Source organism: Lolium perenne, chromosome 2, assembly GCF_019359855.2.
Source record: "Lolium perenne isolate Kyuss_39 chromosome 2, Kyuss_2.0, whole genome shotgun sequence".
NCBI classification, from domain to species: domain Eukaryota; kingdom Viridiplantae; phylum Streptophyta; class Magnoliopsida; order Poales; family Poaceae; genus Lolium; species Lolium perenne.
In genome coordinates this window covers 279,600,153-279,621,731 of record NC_067245.2, presented here as the reverse complement: position 1 = coordinate 279,621,731, position 21,579 = coordinate 279,600,153, and the positions used below count along the sequence as shown (strand labels likewise).

At 42.1% G+C, this 21,579-nt stretch overlaps 1 protein-coding gene across 1 annotated transcript; it reads left to right on the top strand.

Moving 5' to 3' along the window:
• The first annotated feature begins 11,602 nt into the window (after positions 1-11,602).
• LOC127330719 (uncharacterized) lies at positions 11,603-12,372 on the top strand. Its single transcript, XM_051356840.2, has one exon. The coding sequence runs from the start codon at positions 11,610-11,612 to the stop codon at positions 12,045-12,047; it is 438 nt and encodes a 145-aa protein (XP_051212800.2). The 5' UTR covers positions 11,603-11,609; the 3' UTR covers positions 12,048-12,372.
• The last annotated feature ends 9,207 nt before the right edge of the window (positions 12,373-21,579 follow it).

The following is a 21,579-nucleotide window of genomic DNA, read 5'->3' as shown; positions in this document are numbered from 1 at the left end:
CAAATATACTGAACAATCCAGAAGCTACAGGGCGTGTCTCCCTTTGGGGAATAGAACTTTTCCCTCGGGACATCACGTATGAAAAAAGAAAGGCAATCAAGTCGCAAGTTTTGCCAGATTTCATTGCAGAGTGGATGGAGCTGCAAAACACGGGACCCCCAGATTTGTCGAGAACTTGGACTATGAACTTTGATGGATCCAAGAGAGTAGAAGGAGCTGGCGCAGGAGTGATACTTATATCACCTGAAGGCGACAAGTTAAAGTATGTCCTACGGATGACGTTCCCAAACGCATCCAACAATGAAGCAGAATACGAAGCCCTCATACACGGGATGAAGATGGCAAAAGTTTGCGGGGCAACTCGACTAAAAATCTTTGGTGACTCGCAATTGGTGGCTCAGCAAGTTATGAACCAATGTGATGCAGTCAATGATAGCATATAAGGAGGTGTACAATGAGCTTGAGAAGCTGTTTGATGGATGCGAGGTAAATCACATCAGTAGGTTGAGCAATGATGAAGCCGACGTTCTTGCAAACATCGGGTCGCAGTGTCTTCCAATCCTGCCAGGTGTATTTTGGGAAGAAATAGCGGAAAGATCCACAAAGCCGAAGAAGGCGCAGAAAAAAGCAAAGGAGGAAAAAACTTCGGCGCCCCTCAAAGAAGCCGTGGATGATGAGGAGGACCAAGAGCTTGTGATGATGGTAGAAGTTCCTTGGATGCAAGCGTACATATCGTATATCCTTAGGAAAGAAATACCCGACGATCCAGTTGTGGCAAGGCGAATTATTCGACGATCCAAAGCTTTCACAGTGGTTAAAGGGGAGTTATACAAGCGAAGTATTTCAGGCGTCCTGCAAAGATGCGTCACACCCGAAGAAGGAAGGATAATCTTAAAAGATGTGCATGAAGGAATATGTGGTCACCACGCAAGTAGTCGAGCTATTGCGGCCAAGGTTTTTCGGGCAGGATTTTACTGGTTGACAGCAATCGAGGATGCAAAAGAGATAGTACGAACCTGCGATGCATGCCAGAGATTCGCCGCAAAACCTCACTCTCCGGCGGCAGAGCTGATGCCAATACCATTGTCGTGGCCCTTTGCCCAATGGGGACTTGATATGGTGGGCAAGTTGCACAAAGCTTCGCCAGGAGGATATGAGTACCTGTTGGTTGCTGTCGATAAATTCACCAAGTGGGTAGAAGCGAAGCCAATAAACTCACCAGATGCAGCGTCGGCAATAAAGTTTGTGAAATGCCTCGTTTTTCGGTTTGGAGTGCCTCATAGCATTGTCACAGACAACGGCACTAACTTTACAGCTAAGGAGTTCAAGGCATACTGCGCAGAAGTAGGCATCAAATTGCACTTTGCGTCAGTTGGACACCCGCAAACCAATGGCGAAGTCGAAAAAGCCAATGGTATCATCTGCAACGGCATTAAAAAGCGCCTACTAGGACCGCTTGAAAAGGCTCGACATACTTGGCCAGAAGAATTTCCAAGTGTTTTGTGGAGCATCCGAACAACACCAAATACGGCGACACAGGAAACTCCGTTTTTTCTCGTCCATGGAGCCGAAGCACTACTACCAATTGAAATAGAGCATGATTCCCCAAGAGTGACAGAGTATGACGAGAAAACATCACGAAAAGCTCGGGAGGACGATGTGGATGCACTCGATGAAGCTCGAGGTGAAGTATTATCACTAGTTACCAAGTACCAGCAGGACCTGAAAAACTACCACAGTCGACGATTGCGGCCCAGATCTTTCCAGGTCGGCGATTTGGTCCTACGGCTCAACCAGCAAAGTACTGAAAAGCTCGAGTCACCATGGTTGGGTCCTTACGTCGTCACGGAAGTAATCGACGGAGGAGCATACAAGATCAAAGACAAGAAGACAGGGGTTCCCGAGAAAAACCCCTGGAACGTGGCGCAGCTCAGGCGGTTCTACGCTTAGAGTCGAAATATAGTCCTCCTCTGTAAAAATACAATGTACTGAAACGCCCGCGAGTTTTCAGACGCACTCTTTTCCTTTTCAGGGCACCGAGTGGGGCTGGAAAGGTTTTTAATGAGGCGGGCTCGCGGTGCTGCAATATAATAAAGATAGTGGAGATACACTTCTTATTCTTCGACACGCTCGGGGGCTACATGCCTTCAAGTTACAAAATATACACAATATAGATGAACTAGACTTACCGAAATATTTCGCTTTGGTACAAAAATACCTCGCAAAATAGAACATCGGGGGGTAACAACTATAAATATAGCGTGCTCGTCAAAATTCTATTGCTTGGGTCTGAAAACCTCGCAACAAAAATATAGAACGTCGCCACCAAGACACTCGGGGGCTCGTAACCCATCGACAACAAAATATATATATCTTCTTGCAACAAGAGAAAAATCCTCGAGATAACAAAACAGTATAAACTCCAGCCAAAGGCTCGGGGGCTTCACAATACAGACTACACTTTACAATATACAAAAGAGTTCGACAAAAATATAGACATAGCTCCTTGCAGTATAAGTACAACTCAGTTAAGGCCTAATATACTATCTATGGATAAACCTTTGGTTGTCTTGTGCTCAGCATAGGCCCCCTTGACGAAGAATTCTGAATCCATCCGAAGAAGTTCGTCCATCATCGCCTCAGCTACAGGAGTAACCATCTCATTGATTGAGTCAATGTTATTTTTTCGCCACGATTTCTTGGCCAAGCAGTCAGCGACAATCGTCGTCAGGTCCAATTTGGGATGGCAAATATGTATCATAATCATGGCGAATCTTGCTCCAGCAGTTAATTGAGCTCGCACAAAATTGTGAATACGGGGGGCATCTCTGAATTTCTCCATCAATCCAAGAAGAGTTTCGGGAGTTTCGTCTCGAGGGAACAGAGTCTTGTAAACAAGAGTCAAGGTTCTCGTGCAGAAGTTAAGAAATTCACGAACCTGACAAGCGCAATCTTGAAACCTAACAATCTGTTGGGTTCGCTCGGGAGTGCCCCAGAAAAGACAGCCATGGTTAAGTGAAAGATTGACGAGGAGGTTAGTTCTCACAATCACTCTCTCATCTTCAGCAGCAGCATCAAGAACCGAACCTATTAAGCGACAGAACAAGAAACTTCAGGGGAGGTACAAAGAAAAGCGATTGCTAAGTTGGGAAACCATACCTAACATATCCACACTAGCTTCAGTCATTAGCTCGAGCATACTATTTTCTCGAGTCGCCGCTTTCTCAGCTTCCGAAATAGCAGTGTCCTTAGCAGCTATGGCTTCTTTCGCCTGTTGAAGAGCAATTTTCTCTCTCTCGGATGCTTTTCAAGATTGCTCCATCATCGCCAGAGTTTGTTTCTTCATGGATTGAAGTTGTTGGCGAAGTTCTTGTAAATCTTGCGACAAATGTTTGCTTGAAAAATCTTCGACAAGGGTTTTCTTCGAGAAAGAATAAGCAGGCGAAGTATCGGCAGAACAAGGATTGGCGGAGTAGTTATCAAATATCAACTGGAAAAGAAAGTCTCAGGATCAATGATAGTGCAAGATAGAATTTCATTGATCTTCAGAAAATTTACATAGATATTACAGGAGGAGTTCTTCAAAAGGATTGCTACGACTATTGTCGCCAAAACTGCTGTGGCGACAAGATCTAAAGAAACAGAAAATAAAAAAAGAAGGGGCATTCAACTAGACCTCCGGCTTCGACGAGCTAGGGGTCGAAGTTGGCTTGATCCCGAGATAGGCCAAGATCTTCTTCGTGTTGGGCTTTGCCGCCCTGATCAGCGATCGCCATTTTGTGGTCTCCATCTGTTCCGTGTCGCCTACTTTCGTCCAGTCGATAGTTTGCTGGCTGTCAGCGACCAAGGCGACAGTGCTTTCGACAGCAATCTTCATGTTTTCTTGGCGCATCTTGAGTCCAAGATCTTCTGGTGGATTGAAGTCCTTGGCAAGAGCAAGAAAAGTCTTGGGTTCCGTTTTCTTCGGGAAGAAGTAGGGGAACAGCCGTGACAATCCTGCGTCAGCCTGTTCAATACCTTCACGAGTTTCTGTTCCATGAAACTCAAGGACAGAGAGTGCGTCGAGAAGAGGATCATTGTCGGGATCTTCAAGCTCAAATTCTTGGTTTGTTTTACCTGTCGAAGAAAATATATGTTGGTCGACAAGCAAGTAAAGAAAAGTAAGTCTAAAGAGGACAGAATAGATCGACAAACTTACCGACAAAGCGCCGATTCTGCGAGTTCAAGCGCTTGATGATCGATTTTTCACGAGCAGCCTGTGCGGCCTTGTGCTCGTTCAAAGAAGTTTCGGCAGCATGAAGCCTTTTCTGCAGATCTTCGACACCAGCAGCTTCTGCCTTGGCTTTATCAGCCTCCGCTTTAGCTTTGCCAGCATCAAGTTTGTGCCTTCTTACGAGCCGCTTCACTTTGCTCTAATTTCTGAGCAAGCGTTTCGGCAAGTTTGTTGGCCTCTGCAAGTTTTTCTGCCAAAATAGACAAAAATAGTCAACATATCGATAACACAGGAGCAAGAAGCTACGAACAAAAGCAAGCAGGGAGTCATTACCTTCGGTTTTGCTGGCGTACTCGCGATACCCAATGAATTGGGCACCAATGCGAATAAGTTCTTTGATCATGGGCTGTCAAAAAAGGAAAAAGAAAAAAAAAGAGGCATAGGTATGAGAAAAAACACGATGGCACAAAGGAGCAAATAAATAAAATATAGATAATGACAAGAAAGAAATTACGGACTTACATCGTCCAAAAGAGGACTCGAGGAGCTACCCAATTGCAGGGTAGGCTCCGGGATCATTTCAACCCTTGTCCTTTTTGGTGATGGGACAAGGGGGCTTGAAGGAGGAGTAGGAGCGTCGAGGTTTTGTTGAGCAGGCGAAGATTCTTCTCCTTCAACGTGCACCTCGGAAACAACCAGAGTGTGCGACGTACTCGTTCGAGCAGTCGCATCAAAAGCTGATATTTCTTCCTCGTCATCACTAAGATTAAATGGCGATAGCATAAAAAGCAAGATAGACAAAAATCTTCGAGTACAAAAATAAAGAAAAATAAAAAGTGACTTACGAGCTGATGAGGGCCTCAAGGTATGGATCATAAGCTGCCTTCTGACGTGAAGGAGCAGCTTCTTCGGCCTTTGAGGTGCCGAAATCTTCGACATCAGCCCTTTTCCTTTTGTTCCTTGGAGAAACAGCAGGAGGAGGAGACTATGCCGACGTGGTACCCTCTGATTCAGCTTCCTTTTCAGAAGAACCCGCAGATTTTCGAGAACCTGCGGGTTCACTAGCAGGGACAGGAACATCTTGGTTGTCTTCATTGACAACAGCACGTTCTTCGACTTCCCCACCTTCAGGAAGGGGAGGAAGCGAGACAAGATCTGGATGGTTCTATATGAAAACAGGGGGAGTTGTCAACAAAAGAGATATGCAAAGGATGGCAAATCAAAATGAGTAAAGTCGACAAAAGATTACCTCGGGGAGCGCATTGGTGGCGCTGAATGGTTTTACGCGACAAGAAGAAGGGACAGGATCTTTTTTGCTGAGGGAGGAGATTTTGCGGACAAGCTTTTCTAAGTCCTTGACCTCTAAATCCGCAGACAATCAATCCGCATCCTTGTCGCCAGCATACTTCCAGAGAGGGTATTTGCGAGCCTGAAGGGGCTGCACTCTGATTCTAAGGAAATACGCCGTGATTTGGATACCTGACAGCTCTTTGCCGCGAGTGTTTTGCAACTCGTGGATGCGAGTCATCAGTGCCTCTGTCGATATTTTTTCTTCCTCGGTAGCTTCTGCATCCCAGGAGCGGCGGCGATAGATTTTCTCGGCACCGTCGAAAGGAGGAATGTTGTCTTCAGCGCATCCATGGTTTTCCTCCTGAATGTACAGCCACTTCTTGCGCCACCCTTGAACCGAGTCAGGGAGTTTGACGTCGAAGTAATCGATTGTGGGGCGAACGGAGATAACAATGCCGCCTATATTATAGGCGATGTTGGGAGAGCCATTGCGGCGCCAAAAGAAAATGCGCTTCCATAGCGCCCAGTTAGGCTGGATGCCAAGGAAGGCCTCGCTGAGGGTGATGAAAATGGAAATGTGGAGGATAGAATTGGGCGTGAGGTGGTGAAGTTGCAGACCATAAACGAAAAGCAATCCTCGAAGGAAAGGATGAATGGGGGTAGAAAGGCCGCGGATGAGATGGTCGATAAAACTTACCCGATACCCCATTGGAGGGGTTGGGTAGCTTTCTTCACTAGGGAAGCACAGCGCCTTGGGCTTCTTGCTGATCCCAGTTTTTTCAGGAGGTTGATGTCTTGGGTGGAGATCTTGGACCTCTCCCACTCCATGCTTCCCAGATCTATGGCAGCCATCGACGATTCCGGCGTGCTGTGTCTGGTTAACCTACGCGGTGGCATTAACAATGGCGCAGGAGTGCAGCTTGGAGAAGATGAGCTCAAGGAGTTGTGGGGCACAGGAGGAAGTTTTGCAGAGGAGAGCAGGAGAACGGCGCGAGCGGAAGTGCTCGAGGAAGAAGAAGGGGATCTTATATAGAGGTGCGGCGAAGCGGCGGACCGTTGGATGGAAAAAGTGTGCGGCAGATGATAACCACGTTGGAACAGGGGTAAAAAAGTATTTTAACTTTGGGAAAGTTACAGTACGTGCGCCAGGAAAAGTGGAGGACGTGTGTCCCCCACTCACACGACGTGTCAAGATAATGGATAATTTGGGCCCGCAAGGCAGCGGGAGAAGGCTTCTCGCGATTTTCGGACTTGCAATCGTGGCTATCGTCAGCAATAACGTCACTTTAGCAGGAGAAAAATTCGACTCCGCAGCTTCATAAAAAGGCGACATGGAAAAATATTGGGGAGCCTTTGATCAAATACAAGTTTTTGATCAAATGCTCGGGGGCTACTTTGAAAAAATGAAAAGATCAAGAAAGACAAAATAGAAATGGCGTGAGTCTATGATCAAATACAAATATTTGTTCATAGCCTCGGGGGCTACTCCCATCGGGAGCGCTGTTCGCGCACCCGAGAAATTTGAAAACTTCGGGAGAGAAAGAAAATATAGCGGCATAAGGTGTGGAGCCTACACCCAAGCACAAGTCCTTGGTTGTAGCCTCGGGGGCTACTCCCATCGGGAACGCTGTCCGCGTGCCCGATGAAATTATAAAAAAAAAGAGAAAAAAAGAGAGAAGAAGAAAGATGGAAGAGCAAAAGAATATATTTCGAGTTATAACTAACTCTACATATACTCCCATCGGGAAAGCAATATAAAGTCATCCGTTGACTCAATAAAATGTGCCATTCCAACAGCCGAATAAGCACTCGACAATATATTCTCAGAACGCCAAAGTTGCGATCAATTTCTGAATGCCGCAAATTTGCGAAGGTAAGACCCCAGATCCGTTCTGTGTGGCGTGGCGCCGTCTCTGACGTCGGTTTGCTACTTTTATCCGTATCAACAGATACGAAGAAAAATCCTAACGGACGCGTTAGGTACCCGATAAATATGACTGGGACTCGACAGAATGGTAAGACCTTAAGCGGCATCTGTCGAAGTTTACACCAGTATCCCGAGATCATGTCCAGGGACGTGATCTTGAAGTAGGTTTTTGCGGATTGCCACTAGAGCAGTTAACTAGTACCTGATCCGTCAGATGAACTAGCCCCAACTACCATTATCCCTGTACAATATAGAAATCAATATAAAGAAATATAGAGAAGTTTTAAGTTGTCGAGTAAAAATAAACAGTGGAGATTTTCTCTGACTCTGCGATTCAAGCAAAATCTCGGGGGCTACTGACATAGGCATCCCCAATGGGCCTGCCGAAGATAGTACCCTGGGTTTACTGAAGGCCCACGACCCGAAGAATATGAAGATTCGGAAGCCCAAGTTGATATTAAGGAAAGTTAGAATTGTAATAGAAGTGGTGTTTGTAATCTTGCGGGATGAGTTGTAAACCTTCCCGGACTTTGTAACTTGTACAAAACGAATCCCTCGGCTCCACCTCCTATATAAGGGGGAGTCGAGGGACAAAGAAAGCATCGAATCATTGTCTCTCAAACCCTAGTTTTCATAATCGTCGAGTACTTTTCGGCTGAAACCTTCGAGATCTACTTGCCATCTACTTCCAACTAAACCCTAGTCTACAACCCGTAGGTATTGACAAGTTGATACCTTGTCAATGTATGATTTGTGAGCACTCGATACAGATTTGAAGGAGGTGGTGTTTTGCAGAAAGAGCGATGGCATTTACTTATCTGTTTATGTCCCAGGTATAATTTTATTTCTACATTAGTCCTTGAATATTTATGTGAAGACATGTTGTTAAAGTAGAATCTAGAATGTATGTACAAGAGAGATAAATATTATTTTAAATAAAATGATGCAGAAAATGAAATGGTAATAGGGTGAAGTAAAAGTGTTTCCTATGCTAAAAGGTGGATCAGGGTTCAGAGCTTCACTTGACTACTCTCTAAATATTGTGGCACGAATCTAGCAACAAAAAGCAAGATTACGCTATGCAAACTTTTTTTCTAGGTTGTGTTTGATATGCATTCATATGAACATCACATCCTAACATACATCTGATGCAATATGTATCTTTAATACTCCTCGAAGTAAGGACACTGCAACATACCTAGAGTTTAAGTGGATGACGACTACCTAGAACAAAAGAGATCATCTTTTTCTACCACTAGATGAACAAAACACATTGTATCTCATTCTCCTTTGTGAGGTCAACATAGAAATATACAAACCATAGTAGTTACCAAATTTTATATCGCTACACAATTGCTACTACCGATTTATTTCAACTAATACACATGCTTCCCATCTCACATCCTATCATACTAGTTTGATCAGATCGTTTAAAATAAATGGGGTAATAATATGTATCTATAAATACTTCAAACATAATTTGAAAATATGCATCTCATAACTCATCTCATAAACGAAAGATCCACCATACGGTAATCATGTAGGGTGGCTTATAAGGAATAACAAAATGTTAACACATAGAGAAAGATATTGCAAGCTACTATACCCCAGGTTGTTAGTATCATGATACAAGGTAGTATCGTTTACTATCGTATCGTAGTACCACGATACTATGTGAATTTTATTTCAGTTAAAATATATGTATATATTAATACTATAACACAAACAAATTTAAATTTAATCTTTGATTTATATTTTGAGCATATTCTATGTATTTCATAGAGTCTTATCATGTAAATGGTGTATTGTGTAATATAAATATGGGCCAACTCATCATGTAATGCATGATACAAAAATAACTAATTACTAACCCACAATACAAAAAACTGTGTACGCTTAACAATTGGTAACAAAAGATGGGTAGTTGATTGCTTTCTTGTACATACAAACTCCCGTTTAAACTCATCTTGTCCAAACGTATTGTCGATGTGTTGTCTAAATACTTAGTTAGCATTGATACTACAAAACAACTTTTATGCTTGAGCTTGCCACACCGTTGTGTCCATAGTTTTTTAGCATAGGTCTGGGATCGTACGGTATCGCTTTTGTATCATGATAGTAAAGATACCACGATACGTATATGCATACGAGTAAGATACTACCACATTAATATACCATGATGATTCGTATCAATTGGCCATGGTAATACCATAAAATCGTAAGATACTATGATACATACCGTGATATGATAATGGTGGAATTGGTGTAGCCTACACAAAACCCATAGTCACGAGGTGTATTAATCTCTTCTCCTAATGGTGGCATTGTCATAAACATTGGATAAGCTAGAGGACCATCCGCGGGTATTTCCGGAAGTCGCTAAAACAAGAATATATATAAGTGTTTTAGGTCAATACGGGACCGTGGGCAAACCAATCAAGGGAATCCAAAGATGGAGGGGCCTAAACAAGTCCATGAAGCGTCTGGCTTGTCTAGCTAAGCCATGAAGGGGTTCTAGGCCTCTAGAATGCTTCCTATGTAATGCTTGGCCATACTATCATCATTCTCGATAAAATATGATACGATAAAAATTTCGGGTCCAATTGTGTTTGGTAAGGTGCTGCTTTGCCAAGTAATTTCGTAGGAAAATTGAAAAAAAAATTATTTTGAATGTTGGGTAATGTTATTATAATATAAATATAAAATATATTAATATAATAAACTACAAAGTTCATAAATGTGTTTCTAACCTATTAGGCCTCTAGGTTAGGCTTGCAGATCTTCTTTTGTAAATTTATTTTTTAAATTGTAACTCTATTTCTCCTTATGAGAGTTGTAAATGATTGCATAATATTAAATGCAATAAATACCTTAATTATTTATCTATTGTGTATGTACATTGCATATTCGATTTGATATTATTACTTGATTTCAAATTGCAATTCAAATCCTTATTTAAATTCCACTAGTACTTATGAAATGAAATTCATAGATCCATTTGAATTCAAATCTACCTTGACAAAATGTAGAGATTCAACAAAGGCCATGTCGAAATTTATTGCACTCACGTCGACGAACTAGGTCAATTTCAACAAGGTAAGAAAACCTTGATCTCTTTGTGTTTTAAACAAACGCGCGCGGATTTTTTTTCAGATTTTCTATGCATAAATACAATGTACACATGTGTCCTCGGGTTGATGGTCTCTAATCCTCGAATATTACATGGATGATCCCATATGGGCCTGTCCATGTTTAATTTGAACCCATGGTGAACTAAAATAACTTTAATTTTTACTAAGATTTTATACTCATTAGGAATATTTTTTGCATACTAGAATATTAAAAATTATATATTTTCTACCATTTACTTGGAATATTTAAACATACCATAATGTTGCTAACTACTATGCCAATCATTATTTTAAATAGCATGCTATATAGGCTTGAGCAGGGTTTAAGTAAATGGAATCCATGTATAGTTGGACAGCTATAGCTTATTTGGAGGACTTTCACTATTTTCTATAGCCCGTAGAACAATTGTTGTAGTATTCCGTATTCATTTGTAATGAATAATTGCAAATAAACTTTCTTGTACTGAAATTGAAATCAATTTTGTAACAAATTGTTTATCGAATTATGTTTATATAATTTCATAAATTACACATTATATACATATTGTGTTAAAAATCTTGAAAGGGCACAACCAAAGAAATATCTTAGTAATGTTGTGTCTAGTATATAACTAGGTAACCATATTACAGAAATGTCTAGAATAAATTAAAGCATTGGTATGGTTCTTTACTCTTATTTTCCAGTTATAATGTATCTTAGAAGTTACCGTTGGCTCACTATTAAGTTGACATTAATTAACAATATTTTATACAGTGACCATCAATGGAGTAGTGTGGATTCTAGTATTGCATTTGCAATCCTAGAGTTAAGTTAATTATATTATTACATAAAACACGGAACATACAAATCTAATTATCATATATGTCATTTACATACATATAGTTAGTTTTTTTTGTTTCATACCCATTCTAGTAATGAGTTTTTACCCGTTAGACACGCGGGTACAGTTGCCATCCCTCCTCCCATAATCCATGGTTTGCCCTGCCCGGCGAGCGGTATTGGCCGACCCGTGGGGCGGCTGAACTGCGCACCGCAGAACAGTTTCCAATGCCTTGCCGCACCATATATCAATCCTTCACCTTCTACGAACTCAACTCCCTCTCTTCCTCCCCGCACAAAAGCATCAAACGCACAAGAAAGCTTAGGCTCAGCTCAGTTCGCCTTGTTCGGAAGTCACCCGCATATACCATGGCGGCATCCGTAGCCTGCTCCTCCTTCTTCTTCTTCGATGCCGAGCGGCTCGGCGAGGCCGGTATGCCGGCGCAGGACGCGTGCGCGCTCTGCACCAAGCCGCTGGCCCGCGACAGCGACATCTTCATGTACAGAGGGGACACCCCGTTCTGCAGCGAAGAGTGCCGCGACGAGCAGATGCAGCTCGACGCTGTCCGCGACAGGCAAGCCGCCCGGCGGCTGCGGCAGTACTCCTCCGGAACGGAGGCGCGGCGCGGGCACCAGGAGTCCCGGAAGGTGTCCGTCGTGAGCTGAGAGCTGACAGGCGAAGCCCGCGGCCGGCCGCGTGTATAGGTTAGCTTGAACCAACGGGGTCTAAAGAATCACCGATCTGACATTCTGACGCGATGACAGATGAGGGAGTTTGACTGATCTCTCCGGTAATCTCTTCCCGGCCCTAGATTCAGTGAAGGATCTCGGAAGTTCTTGTGCTGAGGCTCTGGCCAGACTCCGATCCTTCTCTTGGCTCTCACTGGACCCCTTTTCGCCTCTTTGTGTGTGCGCTTGCTTGAGGGCTTGAGGCTCATATGTAAATTGAAACCATTTGGAAAGCTTTATGTCTACACTTTTTTTTGCGAAAGATGATGACTTGTCTGAGATTTATGTTTTCCGATCACCGCTGATCTGTCGATCACTGAATCTAGGCGCTGTGGCCCGGAATCTCGCAAACAATCATACAAACTTGAACGAGAGTTCAAAAAAGAATGGTACAAGTCCGCTTGGATAAGTGTAGATCATACGGCCGAGAAAGAAAAACCCTGATGACGTTTCGTTATGAATCATACTGCCGACCGATCTTGTAGATCTCGACAGGCAGAAACAGGGAATGGACTTGCGCAAGATTTCATAGTTTTGGAACTTGCTTATGCTTGTAATCAGTGGTGAAAGAAAAGGCTGAAACGATTAGCTAAGAATTCGCTTAAAATTCCTCTGTGTTATTGTTGATGAGATCATGTAGCATGACAATTTCCTTCTTCTCCGTTAGATTAGATCGTCAGCATGAGTGGGACATAACTCCACTTCTGGTATTTTGGCCCACGCATGCACAATAGTTCTCTACTTTCTGAGGACCGATTCCATTCCTTGATTAGCTCAGTAGGCGAGAATTCTTTCGGTTTGCTTAGTTGTAACTCTAAATAAGCAGAAATCACGATGTGAATTAACAGCCATGAAAACTTTCCTTCCTTTACAAAACAACTTGCAGCTGTAAAAACTGAGAGCATCTCCAGTCGTCCCCCAAACCGTCCTTCAAAGCTTTTTGGGGCGCACCGGACCAAAAAACCGTTCCAGCCGCGTCCTCTAAAGCCCAATTTTGTCCGGCGTCCCGATACGGTGTCCGGCGCCCGAGCCCGTCACCGTCCCACACGGGACGCACCGGGGACGCCGGACGCACCGAAAAGCGAGGCGAAGCGACGCAGGCCCGAACCGTCAGCGGCACAATAAATTTTAACCTAACCGCCGCCTACTTCGCGACGGAAGTTATTGGCTCGCAGCGATGGTGCAGTTCCCGCAGAGCGCATCGACACGTCTCGTCCCGCCTAGCTCTACGTGTCGGTGTTAATGAGCGCCACTGCTCCCCCGCCTCCCTCCGGCCTATAAAAAGAGCCGCCTCTTATCGTCCCTCTCACACACAAACCCTAGCACCTCTCTCCCCAACCCTAGCCGCCACCATCTTGTTGGGATACGTTAGAAAACAAAAAATTTCCTACCGCGAGAACGCAATCCAAGCCAAGATGCAATCTAGAAGATGGGAGCAACGAGGGGATGAACGAGACTAACCCTTGAAGATTTCCAAAGCCTATAAGAGTAGGCTCTTATTGCTGCGGTAGACGATCACTTGCCGCTTGCAAAAGCGCGTAGAAGATCTTGATCACGGTGCCACGATCGGGCAGCACCTCCGTACTCGGTCACACGTTCGGTGTTGATGACGACGTCCTTCTCCCCGTTCCAGCGGGCAGCGGAAGTAGTAGATCCTCCTCGGAATCCCGGCAGCATGACGGCGTGGTGGCGGTGTCGATGGAGATCTCCGGCGGAGCTTCGCTAAGCATATGCGGGAGAAGTAGTGGAGGAGGGGTGCTAGGGTTTGGGGAGAGGGGGTGCCATGGGCGCCGGCCTCAAGGGGGCAGGAGTGGTGCGGCCAAGCCATGGGCTGCCCCCTCCCTCTCCTCCTCATTATATAGGTGGAACCCCAAGGGTTTGCCCAATGTCTTTGAATAAGACCCCAACAGAAAAACTGCCTTATGGACGAAACCTAGAGGGACAGGGACTCTCCCCTTCCCCCTTTTCTTTGGCCGGCCAAGGAGGTGGAGTCCACCATGGACTCCATCCTCCCACTTAGTTGGCTGGTTAGGGTTTGTGGAGTCCCTCCGGGACTCCTCCTTCCATAGTAATTTATTTTCGGATAATTCTAGAAACCACCTTCCATAAATTCACCGGATCATTTCCAAACTTGGAAAGTGACTTCCTATATATGAATCTTATTCTCCGGACCATTCCGGAACTCCTCGTGATGTCCTGGATCACATCCGAGACTCCGAACAAAACTTCGAACTCCATTCCATATTCCATATCTACTTAAACGACATCAAACCTTAAGTGTGTCACCCTACGGTTCGCGAACTATGTAGACATGGTTGAGACTTCTCTCCGACCAATAACCAATAGCGGGATCTGGAGATCCATAATGGCTCCCACATATTCAACGATGACTTTAGTGATCGAATGAACCATTCACATACAATACCAATTCCCTTTGTCACGCGATATTTTACTTGTCCGAGGTTTGATCATCGGTATCACTCTATACCTTGTTCAACCTCGTCTCCTGACAAGTACTCTTTACTCGTACCGTGGTATGTGGTCTCTTATGAACTTATTCATATGCTTGCAAGACATTAGACGACATTCCACCGAGAGGGCCCAGAGTATATCTATCCGTCATCGGGATGGACAAATCCCACTGTTGATCCATATACCTCAACTCATACTTTCCGGATACTTAATCTCACCTTTATAACCACCCATTTACGCAGTGGCGTTTGATGTAATCAAAGTACCTTTCCGGTATAAGTGATTTATATGATCTCATGGTCATAAGGACTAGGTAACTATATATCGAAAGCTTATAGCAAATAACTTAATGACGTGATCTTATGCTACGCTTAATTGGGTGTGTCCATTATATCATTCACATAATGACATAGCCTTGTTATTAATAACATCCAATGTTCATGATCATGAAACGATGATCATCTATTAATCAACAAGCTAGTTATACAAGAGGCTTACTAGGGACTCCTTGTTGTTCACATAACGCACATGTATCAATGTTTCGGTTAATACAATTATTGCATGGTATGTAAACATTATCATAAACTCAAAGATATTATAATAACCATTTTATTATTGCCTCTTGGGCATATCTCCAACAGTCTCCCACTTGCACTAGAGTCAATAATCTAGTTTACATTTGTAAAGATATAACACCTTGGCCTTCCGGTGCTTTATCATGTTTTGCTCACGGGAGAGGTTTTAGTCAACGGATCTGACATGCTCAGAACCGTATGTATTTTGTAATTCATTTTGCGTCTCAACGCATCACTCATTTCCAAATGAGTCGGCATTAAATATGTTTGGTCTTCTGGTGGAACCTTAATTCCGCGGTCTGAAATATGTCACTAATATTGTCAGACACAGTATAGCTTCAAGGTTCTCACTCTGTCGGAACTACACCAAGTTCTCAAAGAACCTCTTGACTTAACATCCTTTGTCATTGTCAAAAAAATGACATTCTCTACCTTCTTTTGTAGAATCCGTCACAATATTTTAGAACTCTTCTAAATCTATCATAGACAACTTCTAGCTCATTGTGCTACCTTTTTAAACAACACTTAGTCTAATTTGAGATTGAAATTTTATTTTCATATGTGACAAAACAAATATCGGTGCAACACCTTACAGTGATTTGTTTGCCATTTCTCCATACAAAAAAATATATATATATCCTTGGTTCTTCTTAAGTACTCAAGAATATTCTTACTGTTTTTCAATGACCATCACATGAATCATTCTGGTACATGCTCATAACATTTTTAAGAGCACATGACATCTGATTGTGTACATATTATTTGTGATCTATAATCACTCATGTGTTTTTACTCATTGAGTGTCAGATACACTCAAGTCTTGTTAAACCTTCACATGACAAGAACATTTTCTTAATATTTCTATATTGAACTACTTCAATATCCATTCTATGTACTTTGACTTAAACTTATTATGTGTTTCAATCTACCTTCATAGATCTTGACACTAAATTTGTTTCAGTCCATATCCTTTCATTGAAGTTAATTTCTCAATGAAACCTTTTTAATCAAGTATATAATTACATCATTTATAACCAACTATATGTCATCTACATAAAGTATTATAAATATGTCTCAGCGCTCCCACTTAATTTCTTGCAAATGCAAGCCTCTTCATCGTTTCTGATGAAATCAAAAACTCTTTGACTATTTCATCTGGTGAAGATTCCAACTCCGTGATACTCACTTCATCCAATTGAAGTTTGTATACCTATCTAGTATTCCACGGACTAGCAAAACAATTGGTTGTATCTTGTATACACCTTTAATACACACGTCTGATAAGTAATGTATTTTGGCATCCTACTAGCATATCTCATAAAAGAAATATGTAGTGATTACTAGAATAATCCACATAGACTATAAGCATTGCTACGGAAGATCTAATCTTATCGTAGTCAACTCTTTGAACTTTGTCGTAAACAACTTTTCGACAAGTCGAGCTTCTTCAAGGATATTTCATCCAAGTCCATCAATTTTATAGATCTATTTACTTTCAAAAATTATTTATCTATCTTGGATTTCATGGCGTATAGCCATTTTAACGGAGTCATGGCCCATCATAACTTCTTTGTTTGTAGTTGGTTTATCATTGTTCAAAATCAATCCTTTGTCCACAAATCATTTATTTGATCACAAAGTAAACCATACCTACAAGGTTCAGTATGTACTTCGATCTCCATGGCTAAAACACTTTGTAGTCATGGGAGCCATGATCGTCGTGGCCGCTTCCGGAACCAATTCCGATGCTGCGCTACTCTGATCATTATGATCAGGTTCATAAACTTTATCAAGTTCTATTGTCCTCCCACTCAAAAATTTCGCTAGAAACAATTTCTTGGAAATAAGAAACATTGACAAACACTTTTGTCTTTGTCTCCATAGTGGGAAGAATTCCCAATCAATTCTCTAGGATAATCAACAAAGACATTCATCCGATTTTGGTTGTAAACTTATTTACTTATGCTATGCATACCAAAATTTAAGAAAGGACTATTAGGGTTCATACCCATGCCATAACTCGTATGGTGTCATTTCTATGGATCATGATGATGCTCTATTCAGTGTAAAGCGGTAGTCTCTAAAGCATAATTCACAAAAATATAATGGCATCAATATTTTATCTCATCATTGATCCAACAAGGTTTGGATACATCTCTCGGATACTCCATTATCACTATGATACTCCAAGAAACGTGAGTTGTAGAACAATTTCATAACTCTCTTAGATGTTCGCTAAAACTCGTAATTCAAATATTTCCACCATGATCCAATCATAGATATTTGATTTTTCTATTACGATGATTTCCACTTCATGCTGAAATTTATTTGAATCCATTCAAATATTTCAAACTTCTTCCTTATTGAATATATCCACACATATATACTCAATTCATTGTTGGAAGTTTTTCATGAAGTAGAAGAATCTCCCGCAAACAACTATGCCCTAGTGAACCACATACATCATCATGTATTTTTCACTAAGTTAGTTGCCCGTTCAACTCTTGGCCTATGAACGGTATTTTAGTCATTCTCTTTAGAAAAGATTTGCAAGCGCCAAGCGATTCAAAAATCAAATGACTCCAAAAATCCATTTGCATGGAGTTCCTTCATGCGTTCCTTTCTAACATGACCTAAATGGCGGTTCCACAAATAAGTGGAATTCAAATCATTTGCCTTATGGCATTTTAGCGTCAGTGTTATGTATGTGTGTTTCACCATTAAGATTTATAATAACTTATCCATCGTACATGGAGTAATGTCATAATTTGAACAACTTATTGTTTTCATTTGACCAGAGCAAAATACCAATTATTAAGTTTTTTATTATAAATTCTAAGGGCTAGATAGAATGCCAACGACGAACATAATAACACTTTATTTTGTTCCAGACGTGCATTCCTATCATATTCCTTGTCAGTCACTTAGGCCATTGTATTCTTGTATTGTGTTGTTTTGTATGACACTTCATACCAACCAAGATGATACTAATACCCAAGAATTTCATTGTGTGACCTAACTACGAATACAACCATAACATGTATATCATTTATATACACCTGAGCTAGACTTTCTAGTCTTTTCTTTTCTTTCTGCCAATAATCTTTTGTAGTTTCTCTTTTAGCTTTCCTCATTATTCAGAAAAATACATCAACTTCAATAACTTCTTGGTTTGTTGGTCAAATACCAATAACCTTGAGGTTCTTACTTTGAAGTTGATCATCATATGTCAAGTGTTCCGGATTTCACTATTAGTAACCTTGTAATATGATGAACAATTTCACTCATAATTTTATCCATTGTATCATGATGACTTTCAGAGACCATGTCTGTACATGCTAGGCTCGTAAAGTTTTAACCTTAGTATTCGCATATGCAAATCTGGCTTGCACCCGTTGTATGCACACGTAGAATCTATAACACCCGATCATCACGTGATGCTTCGATACGACGAGTCTTAGCAACGGTGCATACTAAGGATGATAACTTCATGGATATGCGAATATTGTTAGTGCCCCAATAGTTGGAGGATTGGGACGCCTTGCGTCTTCAACCTTCGTACATTCCCATAAAACTTATGAGTTTATGTAGTCTCACCAAATTATATTCTATCATCTTGCAATAAGGTCTTAGATATCATATATATCTCATACCTTGATTATTTCTGAAAACTAAATTTTCAGCTCCTTACTTTTCAAACAGATTTGAACTTCGAGTTTCACGGAGACAAGATAACTTTATGTACTAATTGAAACCATAGCTCTTTGAATCAACAATGTGAGGTTTACTAAAAGTTTGCTATAGGACTTAATCACTTCTTGATTCTTTAACAATACGGTATCAGACCGTAAAGTTTCTTGTCAGATTTTACCAGTATTTCTATCTCAATAACAAGACTAGCGCATGGTAGAAAAACGGATGCCAATACTACAAAATTAATTCAAAATACTACTCAGACTATGTTTATGATAATTAGTTCATGTTTTAATCTAATTACTAATGAACTCCCACTTAATACAACATCCCTCATAGTTGTTAAGTGGTACACGATCCAAATCCACTACACCAAAACCGATCATCACGTGAGATGATGTAGCTTAATGGTGAACATCAACATGTTGATCATATCATCCATATGACTCGTGTTCAACCTTTCGGTTTCTGTTGTCCCGAGGCCATGTCTGTACATGCTAGGCTCGTCAAGCAAACCCAAGTATTCCGCGTGTGCAACATGGCTTACACCCGTTGTATATGAACGTTGAATCTATCACATCCGATCATCATGAGATGCTTTGAAACGACGAACTTTGGCAACGGTGCATACGAGGGGAGAACACTTTATTATCTTGATATTAATGTGAGGGATCATCTTATAATGCTACCGTCGCGTTCTAAGCAAAATAAGATGCATAAAGGATTAACATCACATGCAATTCATATGTGATATGATATGGCCCTTTTGTCTTTGCGCCTTTGATCTTCATCTCCAAAGCACGGACATGATCTCCATCATCAACGGGCATGATCTCCATTATCGTCGGCGTAGCATCAAGGTCCATAGCGCCGTCTTTATGGTTGTTCACCTCATGTAGCAACTATTACAACTACTTTGAAATACTACTCAACATGAAAATTAAAGACAACCATAAGGCTCCTGCCGGTTGCCAAAATACAATAATGATCATCTCATACATATTCATCATCACATTATGGCCATATCACATCACCAACCCTGCAAAAACAAGTTAGACGTCTCTAATTTGGTTTGCATATTTTACGTGGTTTAGGGTTTTCGAGAGAGATCTAATCTACCTACGAACATGAACCACAACGGTGATACTAATGTTGTCAATAGAAGAGTAAATTGAATCTTCACTATAGTAGGAGAGACAGACACCCGCAAAGCCTCTTATGCAATACAAGTTGCATGTTGAACGAGGAACAAGTCTCATGAACGCGGTCAGGTAAAGTTAGTCCGGGCCGCTTCATCCCACTATGCCACAAAGATGCAAAGTACTCAAACTAAAGACAACAAGAGCATCAACGCCCACAAAACCATTGTGTTCTACTCATGCAACCATCTATGCATAGACACGGCTCTGATACCACTGTTGGGATACGTTGCATAGAAAACAAAAAATTTCCTACCGCGAGAACGCAATCCAAGCCAAGATGCAATCTAGAAGATGGGAGCAACGAGGGGATGAACGAGACTAACCCTTGAAGATTTCCAAAGCCTATAAGAGTAGGCTCTTATTGCTACGGTAGACGATCACTTGCCGCTTGCAAAAGCGCGTAGAAGATCTTGATCACGGTGCCACGATCGGGCAGCACCTCCGTACTCGGTCACACGTTCGGTGTTGATGACGACGTCCTTCTCCCCGTTCCAGCGGGCAGCGGAAGTAGTAGATCCTCCTCGGAATCCCGGCAGCACGACGGCGTGGTGGCGGTGTTGATGGAGATCTCCGGCGGAGCTTCGCTAAGCATATGCGGGAGAAGTAGTGGAGGAGGGGTGCTAGGGTTTGGGGAGAGGGGGTGCCATGGGCGCCGGCCTCAAGGGGGAAGGGGTGGTGCGACCAAGCCATGGGCTGCCCCCTCCCTCTCCTCCTCATTATATAGGTGGAACCCCAAGGGTTTTGTGGTGACCCGGCATACCACTGCATGGTGTAGTATGCAAGTCTGATATAACACCAATGAAACACCGTTCCACTAGTATTATATCGCTCAGAGTGGTACAACAGAAACATATGCGGGTCCAAGGTATGTCTATAGAATTACAACACCGACTCTGTTACATAAGATCATCACAACCTCCTACTTTACAATGAGGTAAAACTACAAATAACTCCAGAAGAACGACTCGTAGTCTAATCTTATCACGAACTCTATTTGTAGAGTATCTAACTAGCTACAGAGGCTAAGAATAGATTCTAGCTACTTAGGAGCTAGGTTTAGGAAGCTGGTTCCCTTCTATGGTTAAACTAGGTTTTCTCCTTGATGGATGTGGTATCTGACTCCTCTGACAGGGTCCTGTATCTTGAAGTAGTTGTTGACTCCTCGGCCTTCGAGTTGCACTGTGGATCCTCCTTCGATGCCTCCATATCTAAGCAGGGGATTTAAGAGTGGGATGAGTACGAGCGTACTCAACAAGTTCATTATAGGAAAGAGGTGTTTAATGCACTAGCTACAGCATTAGACCAGAAAGTCTAATACCAATGCAAGTTTTCGTAACCATTTCTTCAAAAGATTGCTTTTATTCAGAAGAACTATGTCCGTCAGCCTTCACCGGTTTACTAGAACTTCATGGAGCTCCTTTCCGGCCGCGTTCGCAGTTCCATATCCCGGAACAGGGAGTGACAGGTCACGGTTCTTTACACTCTGCAGAGGTGTGTTGCTTTACCCATAAGAGATCTTATCCTTGG

Coding starts and splice junctions, on each gene's coding strand:
- LOC127330719 (XM_051356840.2), top strand. CDS start 11,610: ATGCCTTGCCGCACCATATATCAATCCTTCACCTTCTACGAACTCAAC.